The sequence below is a fragment of the Pongo abelii genome, chromosome 2, assembly GCF_028885655.2.
Source record: "Pongo abelii isolate AG06213 chromosome 2, NHGRI_mPonAbe1-v2.0_pri, whole genome shotgun sequence".
In the NCBI taxonomy this organism is placed as follows: domain Eukaryota; kingdom Metazoa; phylum Chordata; class Mammalia; order Primates; family Hominidae; genus Pongo; species Pongo abelii.
In genome coordinates, this window is record NC_085928.1 from 15,984,398 (window position 1) to 16,005,384 (window position 20,987).

General features: G+C 39.2%; 1 protein-coding gene across 1 annotated transcript in view; it reads right to left on the minus strand.

The window, feature by feature from the left end:
- CD86 (CD86 molecule) overlaps window positions 1-20,393 on the minus strand; it is a 64,169-nt gene extending 43,776 nt beyond the window's left edge. Inside the window, exon 1 of the mRNA XM_002813228.5 lies at window positions 20,252-20,393. Coding sequence (XP_002813274.3) covers window positions 20,252-20,265 — 14 coding nt within the window. The 5' untranslated portion in view covers window positions 20,266-20,393. The remainder of the gene's footprint in view (window positions 1-20,251) is intronic.
- Between the last annotated feature and the right edge of the window lie 594 nt (window positions 20,394-20,987).

A 20,987-nucleotide genomic window follows, 5' to 3' on the forward strand; every position in this document is an offset into this window, starting at 1 on the left:
GTCCTCTGCTCAGTGTGGGGGACATTTATGTGCCTCTGAGGTCTGTGGCACTTGAGCTTAAAAAGAGAGAAGCAGCACCCTCTGGGCATGCCTCCCTGATCTCTTGGAGGCTAGCTGTGTCCTGTGAAGCAGGAGACATTAAAAGTGACAAAGTGACAGTTTGTTGTTGACAGGGTTGGGAAGGCTCATCCACACAAAAGCGTGTGGTGCAAGGGAAGGGGTGTGGGTTTGGAACTGGTGGTCCGAGGTCCAGTCCTGGCTTGACCACTGGACCCTGGGCCAATTATTGAACATGTTTGAATGTCAGTCTTCTCACTTATGAAATGTGACTTATAATCACTTCTTTGCTGCATTGTTGTGAAAAACAAAGGAAACCTTGCCTGTAAATCATGTGGCAGAGTATGCCAAGTAGTTATTTCGTCTTCATTATTACTTTCCTATTTTCTTTTCAGACTTTCCCAATTCTTACTTTGACCTTTGCACAAAGATCTCCCTTCTGTCACTACAGAGGTCTGTAAACAGGTCTGTAAAACCCTTCACCTTTCACCCAGGGCTTCTCAAACCCACAGGGCTCCCCCAGGGTCCAGGGTCTTGACTCACAGGGTCATCACTTCCTCTCAGCCATTCTATGTTCAGACCCTGGAAATTTCATCCTTCATACAGATAGATCCCATCTGGGGTTTTCCTCTGGATTTTACAATCACAGATTTTGCTGTTGTTTGAAAAGGTTCATTTGATTTTCTTATTGTGACATATGATCAATTACCCACCTATCAGAGCATAGGGGAAGTAACTCATATTTCACTTAATTTTCATGTTTCCTTCTTTTCCTTGTACTCAGCAGTCCAAATATAAGACAGGCTAAATTGAAAGGCTAGCTATCAAAATATTTGGAGTAGTATTTCCCAAACTTTCATCATTCTAGCTACTAGTACCACTTCATACTCATGTAAAATCTGTTTCATTATTTATACAGTATTTTTATAACATACTTTAAGTAAATCTGTTTAGAAAAAAATCTTTGTGTTAATACTAAATTAGAAAGCAGTATCATTATCCATAAACATATCAGTAAAAATAACATATCACACTGAGCTTTGGAGTCATAGAGACCTGTGTTCAAACCCTGCTCCACTACTTAATGCCTGTGTGTTCTTGGGGCAGTTATTTAACCTCTCTGAGCTTTGGCTTCCTCACAGAAGTAATACTAAATATCTCATAGGCATGTCATGACGGGTAAATAGAATGGCATATATATGGTGCTTAGCACAGATCCTGGCAATAGTAGACTCTTAAAAAACAAGTTGTTTTATTGTTTTCCCTTCCATAGCACTTCTTTAATCTACTTATTTCAGTTCCTACTTAGAGCAGCCTCCTTCAATGCTGTAACGTAGAATGATATTAAAAGGAGTAAAGAGAGATGAATGGTGAGGCAGGCAGCAGAAATGAGGGGTGATACGGTGTCATGGAATTCTCTTATTCTCCAACTTAGCTAGAGTTGCTGGACTGTAAGGGACCTCAAAAGTCATCATTCCAGTCTCTCACTCAAGCAAGGACCCTTTCAGTGTCATGACAGATGCGTGTCTAGCCTGTACTTTCTTACTTGTCAAGTTGGGAAATTCACTATTTGAAAAGAGAGTTAACAGAAAAATGTCTTTTTTATAAATAATCCCCAAACTACTGCCACTCACTCCTCCAATCCGTAAGTACCATTTACTTGTCTCTGTCCTGTTTTCTAGAACTACCAGAACATATTATTTTATCCTTTTATATAAACCCTTCCAAACAGCTGAAAGCTGATTTTGTAAATTTTCTTAATAGTCTCTCCTCTCAGCTAAATACTACAGTGTTCTCAACTGCCCCTCATGTCGATGGTCTCTAGGACCCTCATCCATTGGCAGCTCTGCCACCAGCACCCTTCTCCCTGAGTCAGTCAACCTACCTCCTAGCAGAGAAGGCTCTCAGGGCAGAACAGGCAGCGAACAAGATCACTTTTGTTAATGAGTCAGAGATTGAATTAGCCTTTCAACAGTTGCAGGGGGTTGCTGACCACGGCTTTTTTTTTTCACATGTCAAGTCAGATCGCAACCCCCTTGCCCCATCTTGTTTGTGTCACAGGCTAGCAGTCAGCCAATCAAAATTCCTCTGACTCCCACATATGTCATCAGAGCCAAGGGTGGAGCGGGGCCAACTGTGATGGTGGCCAACAGTGTTGTCCTTGGCTGACAAGAGGCCGAGCCCAGTGGAGAAGATCAGTTCCTTGTGTTTGGTGAGGAGGAAGTTGCTGAGGTTACTTCAGAAAGCTGCTTTCTGTGTGGCGCTGCTTCCTCCACTGCCTCATTCTCCAACGCTCTCAGGACTGAAGAGGCCAAGGCTGCAAGGAGAAGCAACCAGAGGAGGAGAGGCTACACACAGCAGCTGGTGTGTGTGGGTGTGGAAGTTGACCTCACCAAACTTCACCAGAGAGAGTCCCCTGAGGACCACACAATCAAGATCTACTCCATGTGCCAGAGCCAGAAACCCGTGGGAGTCTAGAAACATCTGAACATTTAGCTGAGTTTTCCAATTTCAGCCATCTGTTTGTTGTTATATGGAAGTGGCCTCCTGTGGCCAGTGGTCAAGTCTAAAAGCACTCTAGGAGGTGGTGCTGATGGTAGTTCTAATACAGAATAGTTTCCACAAATAATTAGAGCAGCATTATTTATTGAAACGTTAATTAGTGTTTGTTTCCTAAGCTTTCTTGATGCAGAGGTTTGTGCAAGGGGGAAAGCAGAAGAGATACAAGTTCAAAGGTTCATCCAGACTTTTGTGAAAGCCCATGGAAGAGGTGATACCGGTGGCTTAGAGGTGAAAAGAGAGGAAGAGAGTGCTTTCGAAATGCAAGAAGAAGGGAGGGCAGGGGATGGTTGTCTGGGTCCTGTGAGCAGTAGAAACCCAACTGCCCCTCTGTCAGTGCTCCCGAGGGTGTAGCAACCTCAGGTGTGATGGCTCATGCCTAGAAAGGCAGCGTGCTTTGCTCATGGGGCCCAGCGTCAGTAGATATTCTCTTTCCCCACTGTGGCATGGGGGCAGGGAGCTGCCGGACTTCACAGACCACTATGGGCTCAGATAGTAAGGGTGCCAATGGCAACCAGGACAGACTAGGGACTTGAGGCCCTTCCATCATTTTCCGGGTACCAGGTGAACTTCTTGAATTCTGACTGGGCTGCAGGAAAGGAAGGAGACTCCTGCATGACTCAGTTACAGTCTCTTGTTCAACTGGCAGAATTGAGGCTCACAGGTAGGATTAAGTTGAGTTAAAGGAAGTTTTCAAAGTGATGATTTCGCATGTACTTGGATTCATGGACAGAAATTCATATCCTATGCATAATATAATCTATGTGAGAAGGGCCAGGATTTCACTGTAAACACAGTTCCTGAATTATTCTTAATTTAGAAGTGATGCAGCTCAGGACTGGGTTGTCTTCTTACTCCCAGCCCTGCTGCACAATTGCCAATAAAGCAGGATTGTCAGCCACAGCCCCCAGGACTTGACACTCCCCTTTAATTAAACCCTGCTGGGTCCATAGTTCCCTGACATCACCTGAGAGTGAACATAAGACATTTGCAATAAATTTTTGTTTTTACTGCTACTGTAAATTGTATTTTTAAAACCCTTCCTCCTTAAAGCAGAAACATGTATCAACCATTATATGAATAAAAAGACATGCCACAGATTGGGAAAAAAAAAATTGCAAAAGATATATCTGATAAAGGACTGGTATCCAAAATACACAAAGAACTCTTATAACTCAAAGATAAAAGAACAAACAGCCCAATTTAATAAGGAGCAAAAGATCTGAACATATACCTCACCAAAGAAGGTACACGGACAGCAAATAAGCATATGAAAAGATGATCAGCATCATACATCACTAGAGAATTGCAAATTAAAACAGTAAGATACCACTACACATCTACTAGAATGGCTAAAATCCAAAAATTTGACAATACCAAATGCTGCTGAGGATGTGGAGCAACAGGAAGCCTCATTCATTGCTGGTAAGAATGCAAAACGGTAAAACTACTTGGGGAGATAGTTCAGCAGTTTCTTAAAAAACTAAATATACTCTTACCATATGATCCAGCAGTCACACTTCTAGGTATATTTACTCAATTGAATTGAAGACTTATGTCCACACAAAACCTACACATGAATATGTATAGCCACTTTATTCATAATTAGCAACTAAGATGCCCCTCAGTTGGTAAAGCTGTGGTATATCCAGACAATGAAATATTATGTGGTAATAAATAGAAATGAGCCATCAAGATGTGAAAAGACATGGAGAAAACTTAAATGCATATTGCTTAATGAAAGAAGCCAATCTGAAAAGGGTACATACTGTATGATTCCAAAGATAGAACATTCTGGAAAAGACAAAACTGTGGAGACAGTAAAAAGATCAGTGGTTTCCAGGGGTTGGGGAGGGGTGGGAATGGTGAACAGGCAGAGCACAGGGGATTCTTAGGGCAGTGAAGCTATTCTATATGATACTATAATGGTGGATACATGACATTGCGTATTTGTCAAAATCCATAGAACTGTACAACCCAAAGAGAGAAACTTAATGTAAATTATGGGCTTTAAATAATAATAATAACGAAGCAACAATGGCTTAATTGTAAGAAATACATCACACTAATGCAAGATGGTAAAAATAGGGGAAATTGTGTGCCACAAAGGGAGTAGATGGGAATTCTCGTACTATGTGCTCAATTTTTTGAAAATCTAAAACTGTTCTAAAAATAAGTAAAGTCTGTTAATTAAAAAAAAAAACACACTCACTAACCACATACACAGATTTCTGGTAAAGTAACTAAATTAATAATGTGACATTTTAGAGGGCTGCTAGACTAGTGGGAAAGAAAATTAGCATCAATTTCACAGTCCACGTGTTCACTTCCCCATGTTGCACCTTGGAATCAAATGCTATACATAGAACGTTGTTGCAAAAAGTCTCCTTTTGTATTTCTACCTTTTATTTTGACACTTTCTGCATTTTTCTGGTGCAGAACCCTAGACTTTTATGTCAATTCCTTAGGTAAATTAAAGAAAAGGCCCCAGTTTTCTAAGGGCCAGATCAATTTTTAAAAATAGCTTTCAGTTCCATGTTTCTGAAGGAACATTCTTAGAAATGTAATGAGTTTCTTGTTTCTTTGAGGGGGCGATACAATTTTAACTTGTACTTTAAAAGCAAATTTTACATAGTTAAGCATTAGAAGTTGAGTATTTTTCTTTGTGTGAGCCAAAATTTTGCATTTATACCATACCAGTGAGTTACCGAGGTGGGATGGGATGGACCCTCACTCTCATAACTTCTAACACGTCCTCCATTCCCATCCTAGGCTGGGTTTTTCTGCCTCCCTAGCTGCCCTGGGGAATCTTCTTTTATTTACTTTCTCATGATGCAAATTCACACCTACCATTCATGCATGCTAAGGAAGAGGCAATGTGTATTGTTTTCTTGCATTCGATCAATTTCTGAACCCAGAAACTAGGACCCAGGGACACATTTTTTCTAGATGTCTTCAAGCAAGAAGTCAGAAAGGCAAGGGATACCAAGAGGTATTTTCAGGATTCTACAAGTGAATGCAGAAGACTGTCTTCACTGTCTCTCAAAATCACATGGTGGCTTCGGCAGCAAAATACACTTATTTGGATTGAAGACTGAATTTGCTTATATTAAAAGGTAGGTTCAGGAAAAAATTGTCAAAAGGGTAAGCATTAGGGTGTATGCATTTTAGAAAAAGTACCATTGTACTGGGGATAAGTATAGCCTTCAGATGTGCAGTTGCTTTAGCAGAAAGGGCAATGAGGAAGATGAGAAGGATGGGTGCCTGGATAGAGCTCAGGCTAGTGACAACTGCAGCACGTGGAGAACAAACAACCCCATACCCAGGGTCTAAGTGAGGTCTCTGGTCTGATGGAGACAGGGCAGAGTGGAGTTGAGGTGTTCTGGAGCATGCCCACAATCAGGAGCTCCTGAGAAGTGTGTGGAGGAAGGTCCATCCCTGGAGGCAGGCCACAGGGGCCAGGGGGAACCTGGACCACAGGGCAGGGAAGGAAGGCTAAGCCAGAGAAGGAGTGTAGTGTGGGAAACTGATGGGCTCACAACTCACTCCATGGACACGGACACTAAAGACCACAGTCTAGCAGCAAGACTACATCCAGAGCACCCCTCCTTCCTCACCTGCCTGTCGTGTATCTCAACACCTCATGGCAGAGGTTGGCCAAGGTTTCAGAGGTGGTGCCAGGGCTGCATAGGAACTGGCAATCACTATTGACTCTAGCAACACACAAATATGCACATTTTCATGCTTTACCTTTGTTCCTATCCATCTTCGAATCTCAGTAATATTTCCCATTTTCCAATAACACCTTAAAATTCACAGATGTAATTTCACCATTTGGAATTTCTAGTTTTTTTTTTTTTATTTCCTTCATTCAATTAACAAATGCTTAACTAGCTCTGACTGAATGAAGGCCTTGGACTGGTCTTGAGATCCAAGATGAGCTAAGAAGTGTGGTCCCCGCCCTCCTAGAGACCATAGTTGAATGCAGGAGACCTACACTGATTTAATAAAGTCAGGGTACTAGTCACCAAAAGATTTTCAACATTATACAATTTCAGTTATGCATGATATCCTCATGATTAAACACCATCTTAAGAGCATGAGGTAGATTCTAGTTAGTTGTGTAGATTACAACTAAGAAAAGTTTTCCCCTGGTCTCTTGTCTCAGGAATAGGTTTCTCGATATATCTGTTCTTCTCTTCATATTTTAAATGGTTAGGGTGCCTGCATAAACATTTGTCATGGATAAGACTGTAGAGAGGACTTCCTGGGGGAAGGACGGTCTAAATGATTTAACTTCCTTTCCAATTTAATAATTCTGTATTCTAGTTATTCAGTAGGATTTACAATCTAATCTTACAATCTCAGGACTTCTTCTGATAGGTTATACAAAAGATGGTCTATTATTTAACAAATAACATAACTATGTAAAATATTTCTAATCAAATGAAATATATACAGCGGCACATTTAAAAATTAAATATCAATAAACTACCAACACCTGTGATGTCACCTTTCAGAACTCAAAGTAAATACCTGATTCCAAAACTTGTTATCTTTTCGATCTTTATCTGAGAATATTAAACCAATATTCAGAAGACTGTGATTCTGAATTTAAGTGGCCTATTTGTCTAAGGGTGTGCATTTACATATTCTGAGAAACTGTCATTTCTTTACAAAGCACATGACATTTGCCATTTTCTTTATAACCTCAGTTAGAAGAAATAAAATGAGGTAATATTCTAAACATAAAAGTTGCTTGAAGGTTAAGTTCATATTTTTTTTCTATGTGTGCAGGGGAAGGGATATAATACATAACAAAACTAACACATTTTAACAAATGGGCAGCATATTTAATATTTAGGGAAGCATGAAGATCTGTGAAAGCACCTTATGTAAAATATTTATTTGAGTATAAATTAAATGTACACTACAAAGTAAAATAAAATAGATTGGGGTATATAGAACACAGGCAATATGACTAAACTTGTTAAAAAACAAAACCAGTGGTTTTTTAAATCAGTGATTTTTTTTTTAAGTTTCCATTTCACAACAGAGGTGGGGACGGGGCACTGCACATTCAAAAACTTACTTCCCTGTGGCATCTTTGTGACCAAAGCAAGGCACTTAAGACTTCTCTGAACACTTAAAATGTACATTTGTCAACCTGGGCTTGTAGTTTTCAAGTCGGTGATGCAGAATCATAGAGTTGCAATTTTTGCAGCTCCTTGCTACTTCCATCACATGCTTTATCTGGAAGACTTGAAGGGTCTGACACCACACAGAGGCATTACTGCCTGAAAGAAATTTTCTGGTAAAAGAAGGTGTCATTCTTTCTACTCTTCAGCAATGTGAGTAAGGGATGGCCTCTTTTGAAAAGTGTCTCAATTTCAGCTTTACTCAAATCTTATTTAATATTGCAAACAATCTTAACTTGCACTAGCTGGCTACAGTTTTAATGTGAGGAGTTGGAATTTTTAAGAAGGACAGCATTTGTAAACCAATTTGATCTTTGCATTTGGTGGACTGCAGATAAAATATTGCATTTGAGTTGCATTTTCACTGTGGATGGCCTATTTGCATACAAACAAAAGAGATTATTTTTAAAAAGAGATTTTCTGTGTTTTTGTTTTGGTCTCTTGGGATGACTGTGGTAAGGACGAAGGGACCAGGCCATTTTCATACCTTGGATTTTACATATTGTGTTTATGTCACCCTGTATTCTTTCTTCCTCACCATTCACTTTCAATTCATTGGTGGCCAGTTTTAGAGTCTTTGTCATCTCTTGTTTGGACGATTGACTGCAACAGCCTTGTGGCTGGCTCCCTTCATTATCTTTCATGGAAAACAATTTGATTATGAAACTTCCTTCCTTTAAAGACCCATGCCTTACTCCTCATGAGTTAGTGGTCACACTTCTCAGCAAGAAACACAAGGCCTTTCAAAGCATGAATTCAATTTTTCTCTTCTGATTTTATCACCCAACCCATAAAACTGCCCCCACAACCCATACAACAGTTTCACTTGAACCATTCACTGTTCCGTGACCATCTTCCCCACCATCCCCTACCCCTAGAACCTTTGAAAACGTTTTGCTGTCTTTACCTTTCTGGAAGCTGTTTCTTCTGCCTGGAATGTCTTCCCTGCTTTCTCTACTGCAATACTCTACTCTTCCTTACAGATCTAGATCATGCCACAGTTGGAGCCCGAACCCTTCCCTCTTTTTTTCACCATATCTTTATCTTCCTTAGTCCCTCTTCACACTATTTGTTTTTCCATTATAACAGTTTCCTCATCGTGTTAAAAATCCACTACTCATACAGCTGGCCTGCTCTGAGTTCCACAAGTTTGGGGAACGTGTTTCATTTCCCTTTGCACTCCTGGTACTTAGCATAGTAACAGGCCCAGAGTGGAGGCTCAGTTAAGTATCTATTTATTAAAGTCAATCTCTATTAACTGATTACTATGAGCTACGCACTCTGCTAGAACTCTAAGGCACCCTAAGTATTTTAAATGCATTACTTCATTTAATCCTCACAATAAATATTTTTAAAAAATTTATAGGTGAGGAAACTGACTTTCAGAGGGTTTTGGCCAGCTGCCAAAGATCACACAGCTAGTGTGACCCTCAAGCTTTTAGCAGGATATAGAATTGAATCTGTTTTCATTTCTAGCTGATAATGCTATGTGACTGCTGTTAGAATGTTGGATAGATGTCAGTGTCCCTTTTTTGGATAGAATGCTGAGCAGCTGGGCACCTTTTAAGTAAGTTCTTAGCCTTGTCCCTGGTCACTTCTTTCTTCTGACTCTGAGCTATGCACTTGATATTTCTTCATTCACCCTCGTATTCCTTACCCTCGGAACGTGGAAACCATTCAACCTTCTAAGTGACAAAGAAACTGAGGCTCAAAGAAGGTAATAACCTGTCCAAAGTTCCTTTAATCATAGGAAATATTTTTCCTAAGGCCCCCAGAACTGAATGGTTCTTGACTGGTACCCTCAGCCAATGCCTGAAGAGTGTGTAAAGGGATTACTCTGCCTGATTGTTTGAAAATAAAATTAGAAACATTTAAGGAGCTGGGTTTTGGCTTGTTTTTCTTTTTTTCTAACTTTTCCCCTGCAACCATGAACACTTAACAAGCCAGAGAGGTCTCCTGGAAACAGAATCTTGGGTCAGCCACAGAATGGACACATTAACTTTTCTACTGCCTGTCATCTAAACTCTCTGTTTCCTTCAAATTTACATGTCTGTATTGAGCCCCCAGTCAAGTTTCCCCCTCTCCCCCAATTCAATTTCTTCTAACACCCAGAGATCTTGGAGAGCAGAATGCAAATGGCCTTTTCCTTAGAATCTTATCTCCTCAAAGGAGTGGAATGGCTGGGTCCAGACTTGCAAATGACCTTCATTTCTGGACTCCCAGTTCTCACCTCCTTGATCCATAGGTTATTCCTTCTTCCTTTTTGGGGCCTCACTTTCCAGACCAAAGCTCTTAGACTCAAGCATCTGCAGCATCCAAGCAGCTCATATAAATGAGGCAGGCAGGTTGCATAGGAAGAGGAGAGCTTATACCCACTGGAAGCTGGGCAGCCTCTGCCAGATTCACCAGTTGTTACCATGTGGGATTATTAGCACACTGTTACTAGATATTCCAATTCTCCAGAAGAGCTGGAAATCTAAACTTATGTGAATTCTCCAGATTTTTGAAATATTGGCAATTAATTATGATTAAGGTTTTTGTTTTGTTTTGTTGTTTTGATGACCATTGTCTATGGACCATTTTTAGTCCACCAGCTTTTACTTTTCAATCTCTGGCTTTTACCTTTATCGTATAGTTGCCAGAAATTGTTTTGGACATGGCTCAACACAGCTCTCTCCAAGCTCAAATCTTTTCATCCACAAATGTTTCTTGCTGCTAGAAGTAATGTCTTCCTTCCCTGATCTGCCATAATATATAGCATGGTTGTTCATAGCTTGGCTCTGGAATCAGATTGGCATTTGGAATCCTGATTCTGTTGTCAGCTATGTAACTAAGCGAGACTCAGTTTTCACTTATGGAAAATCAAGGATAATACTACTTACCTCCTGCAGTTATGATGATTAAATGAGATCATATATGATACAATATAGTATACCATAATTACTGTCAGAGGCTAAGACATATTAGATATGGTGATATCTCTTCCCATAGAAACTTCTAAACAGGATTTCTATCTGATTCATGTTCATCTTTCCAACATTAAATAAAACTTTATTGAATAAATTAACAGTCAAATAGTTTCAGCCCACTACTTTCTCGCTCTGACTCACTACAGCCTGGGCCCCAATATAATATTCCTAAAATATTCCATTTACAATTTTCTCACTCTCTCCTGAACCTCTGATGCACTAACAGAGGTCAGAGGTAAAACTGGTGATTTATACCAAACCAGCCCCTCCAGACATTGAGCTATTATATAAATATTAGGATTTCACTGGTAAGTTTGTCTTTCTGGCTCCTCCTGAAATATAAGACTTGGCTGTTCTGAATCACATCCTTATACACAGGACAACAGAGTGGTGACCAGAAGCACTTCTCGAAATGGGGCTCGCCTGTGGGCATACACAGCTTCTACCATTCATACGTCACAGAGCTGTACATAAACCACAGGCCTGCATCACTCACTTCCGTCATCTGAGGATCTATGTTTGCCATTCATGGCATAGGGGCTGTACCTCACTACTAGATTACTTTTCAACTTGATTTCATCCTGCTCAGCAGAGCAATGTAATTGTACTGAAGATCTGGCAATTTTAGTCAAAGAAATAACCCTATTTCCATAATCCCACCAATCAAGAGGTAACTACTATGACTATTTTGACATATTTGTTTGCTATGTTATTTTTATGCTTTTTTTTTTTCCTCTTGGTGCTCCCCCTTGCTCCAGCATCATCCCCACCTTAGGAGCAGCTACGCTTCGTTGTCCTGCTTTGTCAGCCGTGTGTCACAACTGTCTGGTCTGGATGGTGGAGAGGCATGGTTTATGCACTGCCTCAAAGGCTGCCTGTGAAAAGACACTTTCCCTTCCCCTTTCTCTCTTGTTTGGCTGATTCATCTGTCCTTGGATGGTTTTGCATAAGCTGACTTTTTGGAGTTGTTGGGCAGCTCCTGATCCAAGATTAAGAACATTGTTTATTTGTTTTGTAAACCAATATTTATGCCAAGGTTTTTCTGTGCAAATATATTCTCAATTAAAACACCGGCTTCTCAATTCCTGATATGGAGCTTTCTTTCTAAAATTCTTTCTAGGCCAGGTGCGGTGGGTCACACCTATAATCCAGCACTTTAGAAGGCCGAGGTGGGCAGATCACTTGAGGTCAGGAGTTTGAAACCAGCCCCATGATGAAACTGTGTCTCTACTAAAAATACAAGAAAATTAGCTGGGTGTGGTGGCGTGTTCTGAACCCAGGAGGTGAAGGTTGCAGTGAACTGAGATTGCACTACTGCACTCCAGCCTAGGTGACAAAGTGAGTGAGACTCTGTCTTTAAAAAAAAAAAAAAAAAATTCTTTCTATGTACTTACTTAGTTTTAGGAACCATTTACCAAAATAAAACACACATTCTGTGGATTATTTTCTTTACAATTCTGTATGTAGCCTTATGTTGTCTTCTCTCATTAAGGAGTCATTATTAACTTCATTTTTAACTTACTTACCTATTCATCTACTTATTTAGGTTGATTCTTATTTTTCATTATATTAAATAATGTAATAAACATTTTGGTGCACAAATATGTTTCTGTAGCCCTTGTTATTTAACTAGTTAGATCCCTAGAGGTGAAATTATTAAAGCAAGATATATAAATATTTTTATAATTAAAAAACGGTAGTTTATATATCTTCTAGAATTAGAAGTGTAAGTTTGAATACAGTTCATGATTACTAATGAGCAAAAAAATCTTTGTAAATGAAAAGCAAACTTAAAATATTTGAAGTCCAGAAAGAGAAAAAGAAAGTTTTCACAGACAACTTCATGAAAGCACTTACATGATTACTATTATAGAATAGAATTTTATTTTAATGATTTTGGCATCCTACCTTACATGAAATTTATTTTAGGCGGCTTTATTGCTTGACTTTCACCTGATTCAACTGCATTTGGCATGCCCTTCTCTTATCTATAGTCAGGAGGTCTACTATAGCAACTTCTAGGTTATAGGTAAGAGTCCATCTGCTGGAAATCAAACAGAAAAGGCAGAACTAAAGAACTCTGACAATTAAAAATATAGGAAATAATAGATTTTAAAGCAAAGAATGCGAGTCCTAAAATATCTTATTTCCATAGGACTTCCTGTCCATTATAAATTGTTATATTCCTCATGGCATTGGCAAGTGCTTAGTAGCCTAATCTTACAGAGGACACTGAAGTTCAGGAAGCTGATAGGTTTCCCAAAGTGATACCACTAATAAATAGAAGATGATTTATTAACTACTTATTATTTGGTACCAACCAAACTAGCTCAAAACCCTGGCATTTATCTAAGACATCATACTGCCTACAGACAAATAGGAAACAGCTACCTTCATGCTCCTGTGAAACGTCATACCCTGTTATAAAAATCTTATAAAAAATCACCTTTCATATATTTACCACAAAACTGAAATTCTTGAGAACAGAAATCATGTTTACTCATACTCATCTTTGGTGTATTTTTAATGTTTAGCACAGTGTCTGGAACAAAGATGCTGAATGAACTGAAAAAAAATGTACTAAGGACATGGAGAAATTGGCAGTGCCCAGAATGGGTGTCTGCTTGTACAACCATTTTTAAGACTCTTGATATATGTTGACATATTGCTTTCCAGAAATGTTCTTCCCATTCATATTCCCACAATCAGTAGTATATGAAAGTATCCTCTTATTGCATACTTATTAGCATGATTACTCCCAACCATCCCAAAATCCACATAAAAGGAGAATATCTTGTGTTTGAATTGGCATTTCTTTAATATTTAGTGAAGATGAACATTTTTAGTTTTTTTTTTTTTACTTTTTAAACTTTTCATTTTTAAATAATTATTGATTCAAAAGAAGTTGAAAAAATGTACAGGGAAGTCCTGTGTACCTTCACCCAGCTTCCTTCAGTGGTAACATCTTGCATACACAGTTTGTGTTACGATTCACCCACTGAGGGACTTTTTTTCCCAGTTTTTTACTATTATGAATAAAGCTGGTATAAATATTCATATACTGATTTTTGAAGGAGCATAGGCTTTTATTTCTCTGGGATCAAAACCCAAGAATACAGTTGCTGGGTCATATACTAAATGCATGTTTGGTTTTATAAGAAACTGCCAAACTGTTTTCTAGAGTGGCTTAACCATTGTACATTCCCAACAAGCAATCTATGCATGATCCAGTTTCTCTGCATCCTGCCAGCATTTGGTGTTGTCATTATCTTTTATTATTTTAACCATTTTTATAGGTAGGTAGTGGTTTAATTTTTTCATAAAGACAAATGATGTTGACTCTCTTATATGGTTGTTCACCATCTGTGTATTTTCTTTGGAGAAATGTCTTTTTATATCTTTTGCCCATTTTTCTGATTGGATTGTTTGTTTTACTGTCTAATCTGATACAGGAAAATATCTCATTGGTGTTTGAATTGGCATTTCTTTAGTATTTGGTGAGAATGAACTTTTTGTCATGTTTATTTCTTTTTAAAACAATTACTGAATTATTAACTGCATTAATTGCTTTTGTCATTTCATAATTGTGGGTTTCTATTTCTAAATAGACTTAAAAAAAGTATCAGCAATTTCATTTGTATTCATCACAGTACCTTAAACTATCAGGCTCTTGATAAAGATTTATTGTTTAGTTGGTTGAAAATAGTTGTAATATTGGGGTGATAATCTAGGTTGGCCTTGATTAATCTAGGTAGTCGAGTATTTTAGGTTTATCCAGTTTTACCATTTTCTGGCCTGTATTGACTAATTGGTTCACTTAACCAAATGTTCATTCCTTTTATTTTTACTTGATGTTTCAGTGCAAATCTGATTCATTTGGCACCTAATAATATAGAGCTGTGACATTAGGGTTGTTTGGCTTATCATATTCCTGCCACTACAGAAAGATTAATTTTGACTCAAAGCTTTCTAAGAAAGTGTTTTAATACTTCTCTATTCCAATCTCCAATGGGTTTTTTTCCCCATTCTGTTTATTGATGTAAATTATAAATGATCCCTGAAATTCCTCTTGGGCTTGTTTTCTTCTTTATCTCACCAGATTCACCAGAGGCTTTACCTTTGCGAAGCCTCAAATCTCGACTTGCCTCTGAACTGACAATACAGAATAGAATCTGTATGTTATGTGCACTCAAAATCCAACAAGTAAAATGACTGCAAAAATTATTTTCTTCCTGAAATCCTTCCCAAACTAGTTTTGGGTGGGAAAAATAAAGTATTGGATTTTATTTTTGGTTACCCTTTTTTTTTTTTAATTTAAATTAAAATTTTTTTAGGAATGGGAGTCTCGCTATGTTGCTCAGACTGGTCTTGAACGGAACTCCTCGCCTCAAGCCATCCTCCCACCTCAGCCTCCTGAGTCACTGGGATTACAGGCATGAGCCATTGACCTCAGCGCTGTTTAACCTTTAAAATGGAGGAAGGAAGAACTCTGGGTCTGGCTGGCTTGGCTCCAGATTATTTCCACGGACAGCAGAGGTGAGTTTACTCCAGTGAGGAGGTCTCATTTTATCACCAGATTTTCTGCAGGAGACCATCTGTGCTGCCTCCATTTTCCGAGCTCTCCAAAGTCTACTGCCTCCACTCAACTGGGAGTGTTCTGCAAAGGTCACTGAGGGCCTCTGGACTGACATTTTCAGTCATTCTCCTACTTCGCCTTTCTGCAGAATTTGACCTGTGACTACACTCTGCTTTGTGAAATGTTTCTACTCTTAATTTAAGTGATGTAATCCTGTTTTGGTTTCTTTCCCTCCTCCCTGATGCACTTATTCACAACTTCTTTCTCTGGCTGTATGCACTCTCACCAAGTGTATTAGTTTGCTGGGGCTGTGGTAACAAAGTACCACAAACTGGGGTGGCTTAAACAACAAAAATTTATTTTTTTTCTGGAAGCCAGGAGTCCAAACTTAGGGTTTCCACAGGGTTGGTTCTTTCTGGAGGTTGTGGGGAAAGACTCTGTTGCGAGCCTTTCTCCCTGGCTTGTATGTGGATGGCCGCCTTCTCCCTGTGTCTTCACACCGCTTTTCTGCTGTGTGTTTCCCTTCCTTACAATAAGCACAACAATTGTCTTGGATTAGGACCCACCCTAATGACCTCATTTAAATTTTATTATCTCTGTAAAGACCCTATCTCCAAATATGATCAAATCCTGAAGTCCTGGGAGTTAGGATTTCAACATATGAATTTTGAGGGAGCCACAATTCAATGCTTAACATGTAGTCACTACAGTTACCTTTCATGCCACATCTCATGTGTTCAACATGGAAAGCTTGGTAAATATGCTCTTTCCATGAATGCATTCTCCTCTTTCTTGCACCCATCTCCCCACTTGATTTCTTTCTTTTTTTTTTTTTTTTTTTTGAGATGGAGTCTCACTCTGTCACCCAGGCTGGAGTGCAATGGTGCTATCTCAGCTCACTGCAACCTCTGCCTCCCGGGTTCAAGTTATTCTCGTGCCTCAGTCTCCCAAGTAGCTGGGACTACAGGCCCACTTGATTTCTATGATACCACTTTTCTCCTGAGCTGCTCCAGTCTCTCTAGCCCCTCCTCAGTATCTATTGTAGATTCTTCTTCCTCATCTCCCTCCTTAAATGTCAAGGTTTTCCAAGTTCTGTCCTTGGCTTCCTCTCAATCCTCCATCCTCTCTGCTACTGAATTGACCCACAGTGAGAATTTCAACTGTCAACCGTACTTATGCAGAAGACTCTTCATGTGCATTCCAGGCCATCCCTCTTTTTTGAACTTGCACCTAAATATCTACTTGTCTGCTTGGACATCTCCATCCAACTGCTCCACAGGCACCTCAAACTCAACACGTTAGAGAAGGAATTCACCATCTGTCTTTTCTCTCTGCCTGACGCAAACCCACTCTGCTTCCTATACCTTCCATTTTGTGAAGGATGCCACTATGCACTTAGATCTCTCCTCCTCTCCCAGTGTCTACATCTGTCAAAAACCAAATTCTGTCAATTCTGGTGCTAAAATATCTCTTAAATGCATCCTCTCCTCTCTGATCCCACCATAACTGCCCTGGTTTCATGCCCTCACCATTTCCCCTTGGCTTACTCCAATAGTCTCCTAAATGATCTCCGTGTCACTCCAAATCAGTTTGCATTCTTCTGCCAGGGGATTTTTTTAAAGTAAATTTTATCATGTCTCTATTTGTTGATGATTCTTCAAACTTAGGCTGTTCCTTTAGGATGATTATAGTTGGATGCCTGGACTGTGGGCTCCTTGTTCTGGCCCCACCCAGCTTCATCCTCTATTATTACTCCCCATTAGGCATCTTCTCAAAGCTATACTTAAAATTCCCCCATGCACCTAGACCCCGTTTGTCTATTTAATTACCCAGGCCTTGAGACTTTAAACTACATTAACCTCCCATGAAGCCCATAGCTGGTGGCCTACAAAAGCCCCAGTGTCTCTGAGTCATCTGCTCTCTCTTGCACTAGCTCTTTGCTCCAGGCTTCATTCCTGCTCCTAACTTGACTCTCAGTTTCCTTAACTTCACCTGCCTTTCTACCATTTGGCTTCCCGCTATCATCAGTCACTCCCTGGAGGCTGGCCTTGTCCTTGGGTTCTGCTTGTTTTAGATCAGCTCCTCCATCCCAAAAGCACAACTTGGGGTTGTCCTGCCAGGCTCAGAGGATACTGAACATTTCTGCTGGAAAAAACCTTCCTCCATTCTGTTCTTAGTAATGCCGTTAAGTGGTTGTATAATCTTGGACAAATCACTTTTCCTCTGTTTCTTAATCCAAACAGTAATAGTAATAAAAACTACTAACAATTCTTGAGTACTTAGCAGGATATGGATTATCTCATTAAAATTTCACAACTACTTTATGACATATTACCATACTCCCATTTTACACACAAGAAACTGGGAATTACAATGGTTAAGCAACTTGTCCAAAATCACACAGCTAGGAAGTTGGGGAACTGGTATTCAAACCCCAGCAGCCTGGCTTCAATGTGCGGCCAGTTAGCCACTGCACTGTCCTCCCTCTCAATATGCAACTCACCCTAGAGAGCCATGCGATCACTTCCGTAAAATAAGGGAAGAGTGCTCCAGCCTGTTCTAAATATAAAATTCTATCAGAACATGCCTTTCAAGATCTAATGAGTTATGGGTAGAGTGGGTGTATTTAGAAGAGGATTCAAGAGATGAAGAAAGATAAATGCAAAGGGCTAAAGCCCTAACTATGGAATCTCACAACTTATAAATTATCACACATCGCTAGATGGTTACTTCTCTGAGAAAAACCAGCTATTGTTTTTTTTAATCTTAAATATTTAACTTTATTTTTCTGCCAACAGATGGGATTCAAATTGAAAAGCACACAGTGGAAAATACAAACTACCTATATTTCTGATTAATATTGTTTGTATACATGTATCATGTATAAAAGTGATAGCACTGTTCATTCTGCATTTTTCCCCTTTAACTAAACCATTATGAATTGTTCTACAATGGAATTTCAAATAATTACATGGTATTCCATTATGGATGTTCCATAATCAACCAATCACTTGTTTTTAAACATGTAAATTGTTTCTAAGATTTTCCTTATTAGAAACAATAGCAAGAAAAATATCCATCACTAAAACTTTACAAACATGTATTATTATATCTTAAAATAAATTCCTAAAAGGTGAATTGCTTGGTTAAAGGGCATATACATTTTAAAGGCTTTTGATATGTATCACTAGATTATTTTCCAGAAAGATGATATCACCACTAGTGGGCAACTAGGGTACAAATAATCCTCCCTTCTTAGCAAGATAGAGGATTCTTGCTTGCTTGCTTTTTAAAACTTAATATTTATCTCTTTGACAGAGAAAAAAATGATACTTCACTGTTGTTTTAATTTGCATTTATTTCATCTCTTATGAGAGCAAACATTGTTTAATGGCTATTATTGGTTCATGACCAATCTTCAGGCACTGTGAAACAAAAGGAATCTTAACAAGTTCAATATAGACAGCAGCCTATGGTTTTTTAGACCTCTGCAGACAGTGCTAGCATAATTAAGTAGTATCCCCTCTATGGTACCACAAAAATTATAAATTTTGAAATTCTTTTTTTCTTCATACAAGTATAACACTTCAAAATTCCCCTGGAGCAAAAGGAATCTTTACTGGAAAATTAAATTTTAATCTTCTGAAATAAAAGCAACAAAGCTTTTTCTCAAACCAGTAAGCACTGGGTAGATGAAAGTTACTTCGATTTTCAAAGAACAGTAATTATAAATACATAGTGACGGCCGGGTGCGCGGTGGCTCCCGCCTGTAATCCCAGCACTTTGGGAGGCCGAGGTGGGCAGATCACAAGGTCAAGAGATTGAGACCATCCTGGCCGACATGATGAAACCCCGTCTCTACTAAAAATACAAAAATTAGCCGGGCGTGGTGGTGCGTGCCTGTAGTCCCAGCTACTCAGGAGACTGAGGAAGGAGAATCGTTTGAATCCGAGAGGCAGAGGTTGCAGTGAGCTGAGATTGCGCCACTGCACTCCAGCTTGGCGACAGAGTGAGACTCTGTCTCAAAAATAAATAATTAAAAATAAATAAATAAATAAATACACAGTGACTGGTGCCAGCTGCCGCCATCCAAGAGAAGGGCGGGTGTGACTCCTTCCAGGAAGTCTCCACAGCATGGAGAAACCTTCTGGCACACAGCGAAGCGGGCAGTAAAGATTTTAGCTCTATCCCTTATGAATAGTGTGAACTTTGGCAAGTTATTTAGCCTCTTTAAGCCACAGTTACCTCATCTGTCAAAAAGAATGACGGTATCTTTCCAAAAGTCATTGTGAAGAATAAAATTCAGTGAAATAACACCAGTAAAGTACCCAGCACACCATGCATGTTCAATACATGGTAACTAATTTAATCACTCTACCTCCTTCCACTACCCAACCCTGCCCAAAATCTCCCATGGCCTGACTATGACATATTAACTGAGTTTTGCATTTTCTCCTTATACCTCTTTTTTCTCTTTCTCTTTCTTGATCTCTCTCCCTCTACCTTCTCTATCTCATTCCTCCACCCTCAGACCAAACTGACCCTGGTAGACAAAAAACATATTCCCTGTTATTTGTCATTCGTATGCAGATATTTTAAAAATTCCTGATTCTTCACTTAAAATCAATGACTGTAACATTCAGTATTTGAATAACAGATTTACAAAACCAAAATTAGGCACCTAAAAATATATATAACTACCACCAATGAACTGCTTTGGGCATTGCAAATAATTCTTGCCTTCATGCGACAAAGATCTTTTGTAGAAAAAAAAAGCTTCTCCACTTAGGAACTAAGTGAAGGACACACATCAAAGCACCATCTTCAACCTCAGCCTTTCACTGCAGTCACAACTTATAACTTCTCTGCAAAGAATAAGAATTCTTACTCACCACTGGGGATCCATTTTGGCTGCTTCTGCTGTGACCTAATACCTGGAAATGACCCCACTCATCCGTGTGTCTGTGCTAGTCCCTGTTACAACAGCAGAGAAGCAAAGCTTTCACCCTGTGCAAGTCTTCCTCGGCAATGACTGTATACCTACCCAGCTAACTTTCTTTAAGAGAAGCTGTTCCTCTTTTCTCTACAGATTTTGACCACACTTGAGGAAGAAATTTAACCCTTTCCTTGCAGTTTAAATTCATTGACGTAGGTCTACATGTATTAAAGAATATATAATTCAGTAGCTTGAGTTCCAGACATGAGGTTAAGATGAGCCTGACTAAAAAAAATCTCCCCTCTTGAAATTCCCTCAAAAAACCTAGAAAATAAAATAATTAGAAAGAGAAAACAAACCTCCGCAGCTACAAAATAGAATAAAGAGGCATTCTACAGATTTTGGTAAGATAATAAAAAGTGATTTATTGTGGATGTGGATTGGGAGTGAGTAGCCACCTAACCCTGCCAATTTCCACAACCAAAGTCTGGAGAGTTTCACTGAGCTGGGGTGGCGGTGGGAGATGGGGAGATGTTCTGTGAGGACTGCATAACCAAGGAGGGCAAACAGAAGCTACTGCTTTTATTATTTCATTCCTTCTATAGCCAAGGATTACATTGATGAAAGCAAATATTCTGAAACAGAAGTCTGAAAAAAAGGCAGCATTATAAAATTAATAGATGTCCCTAAGA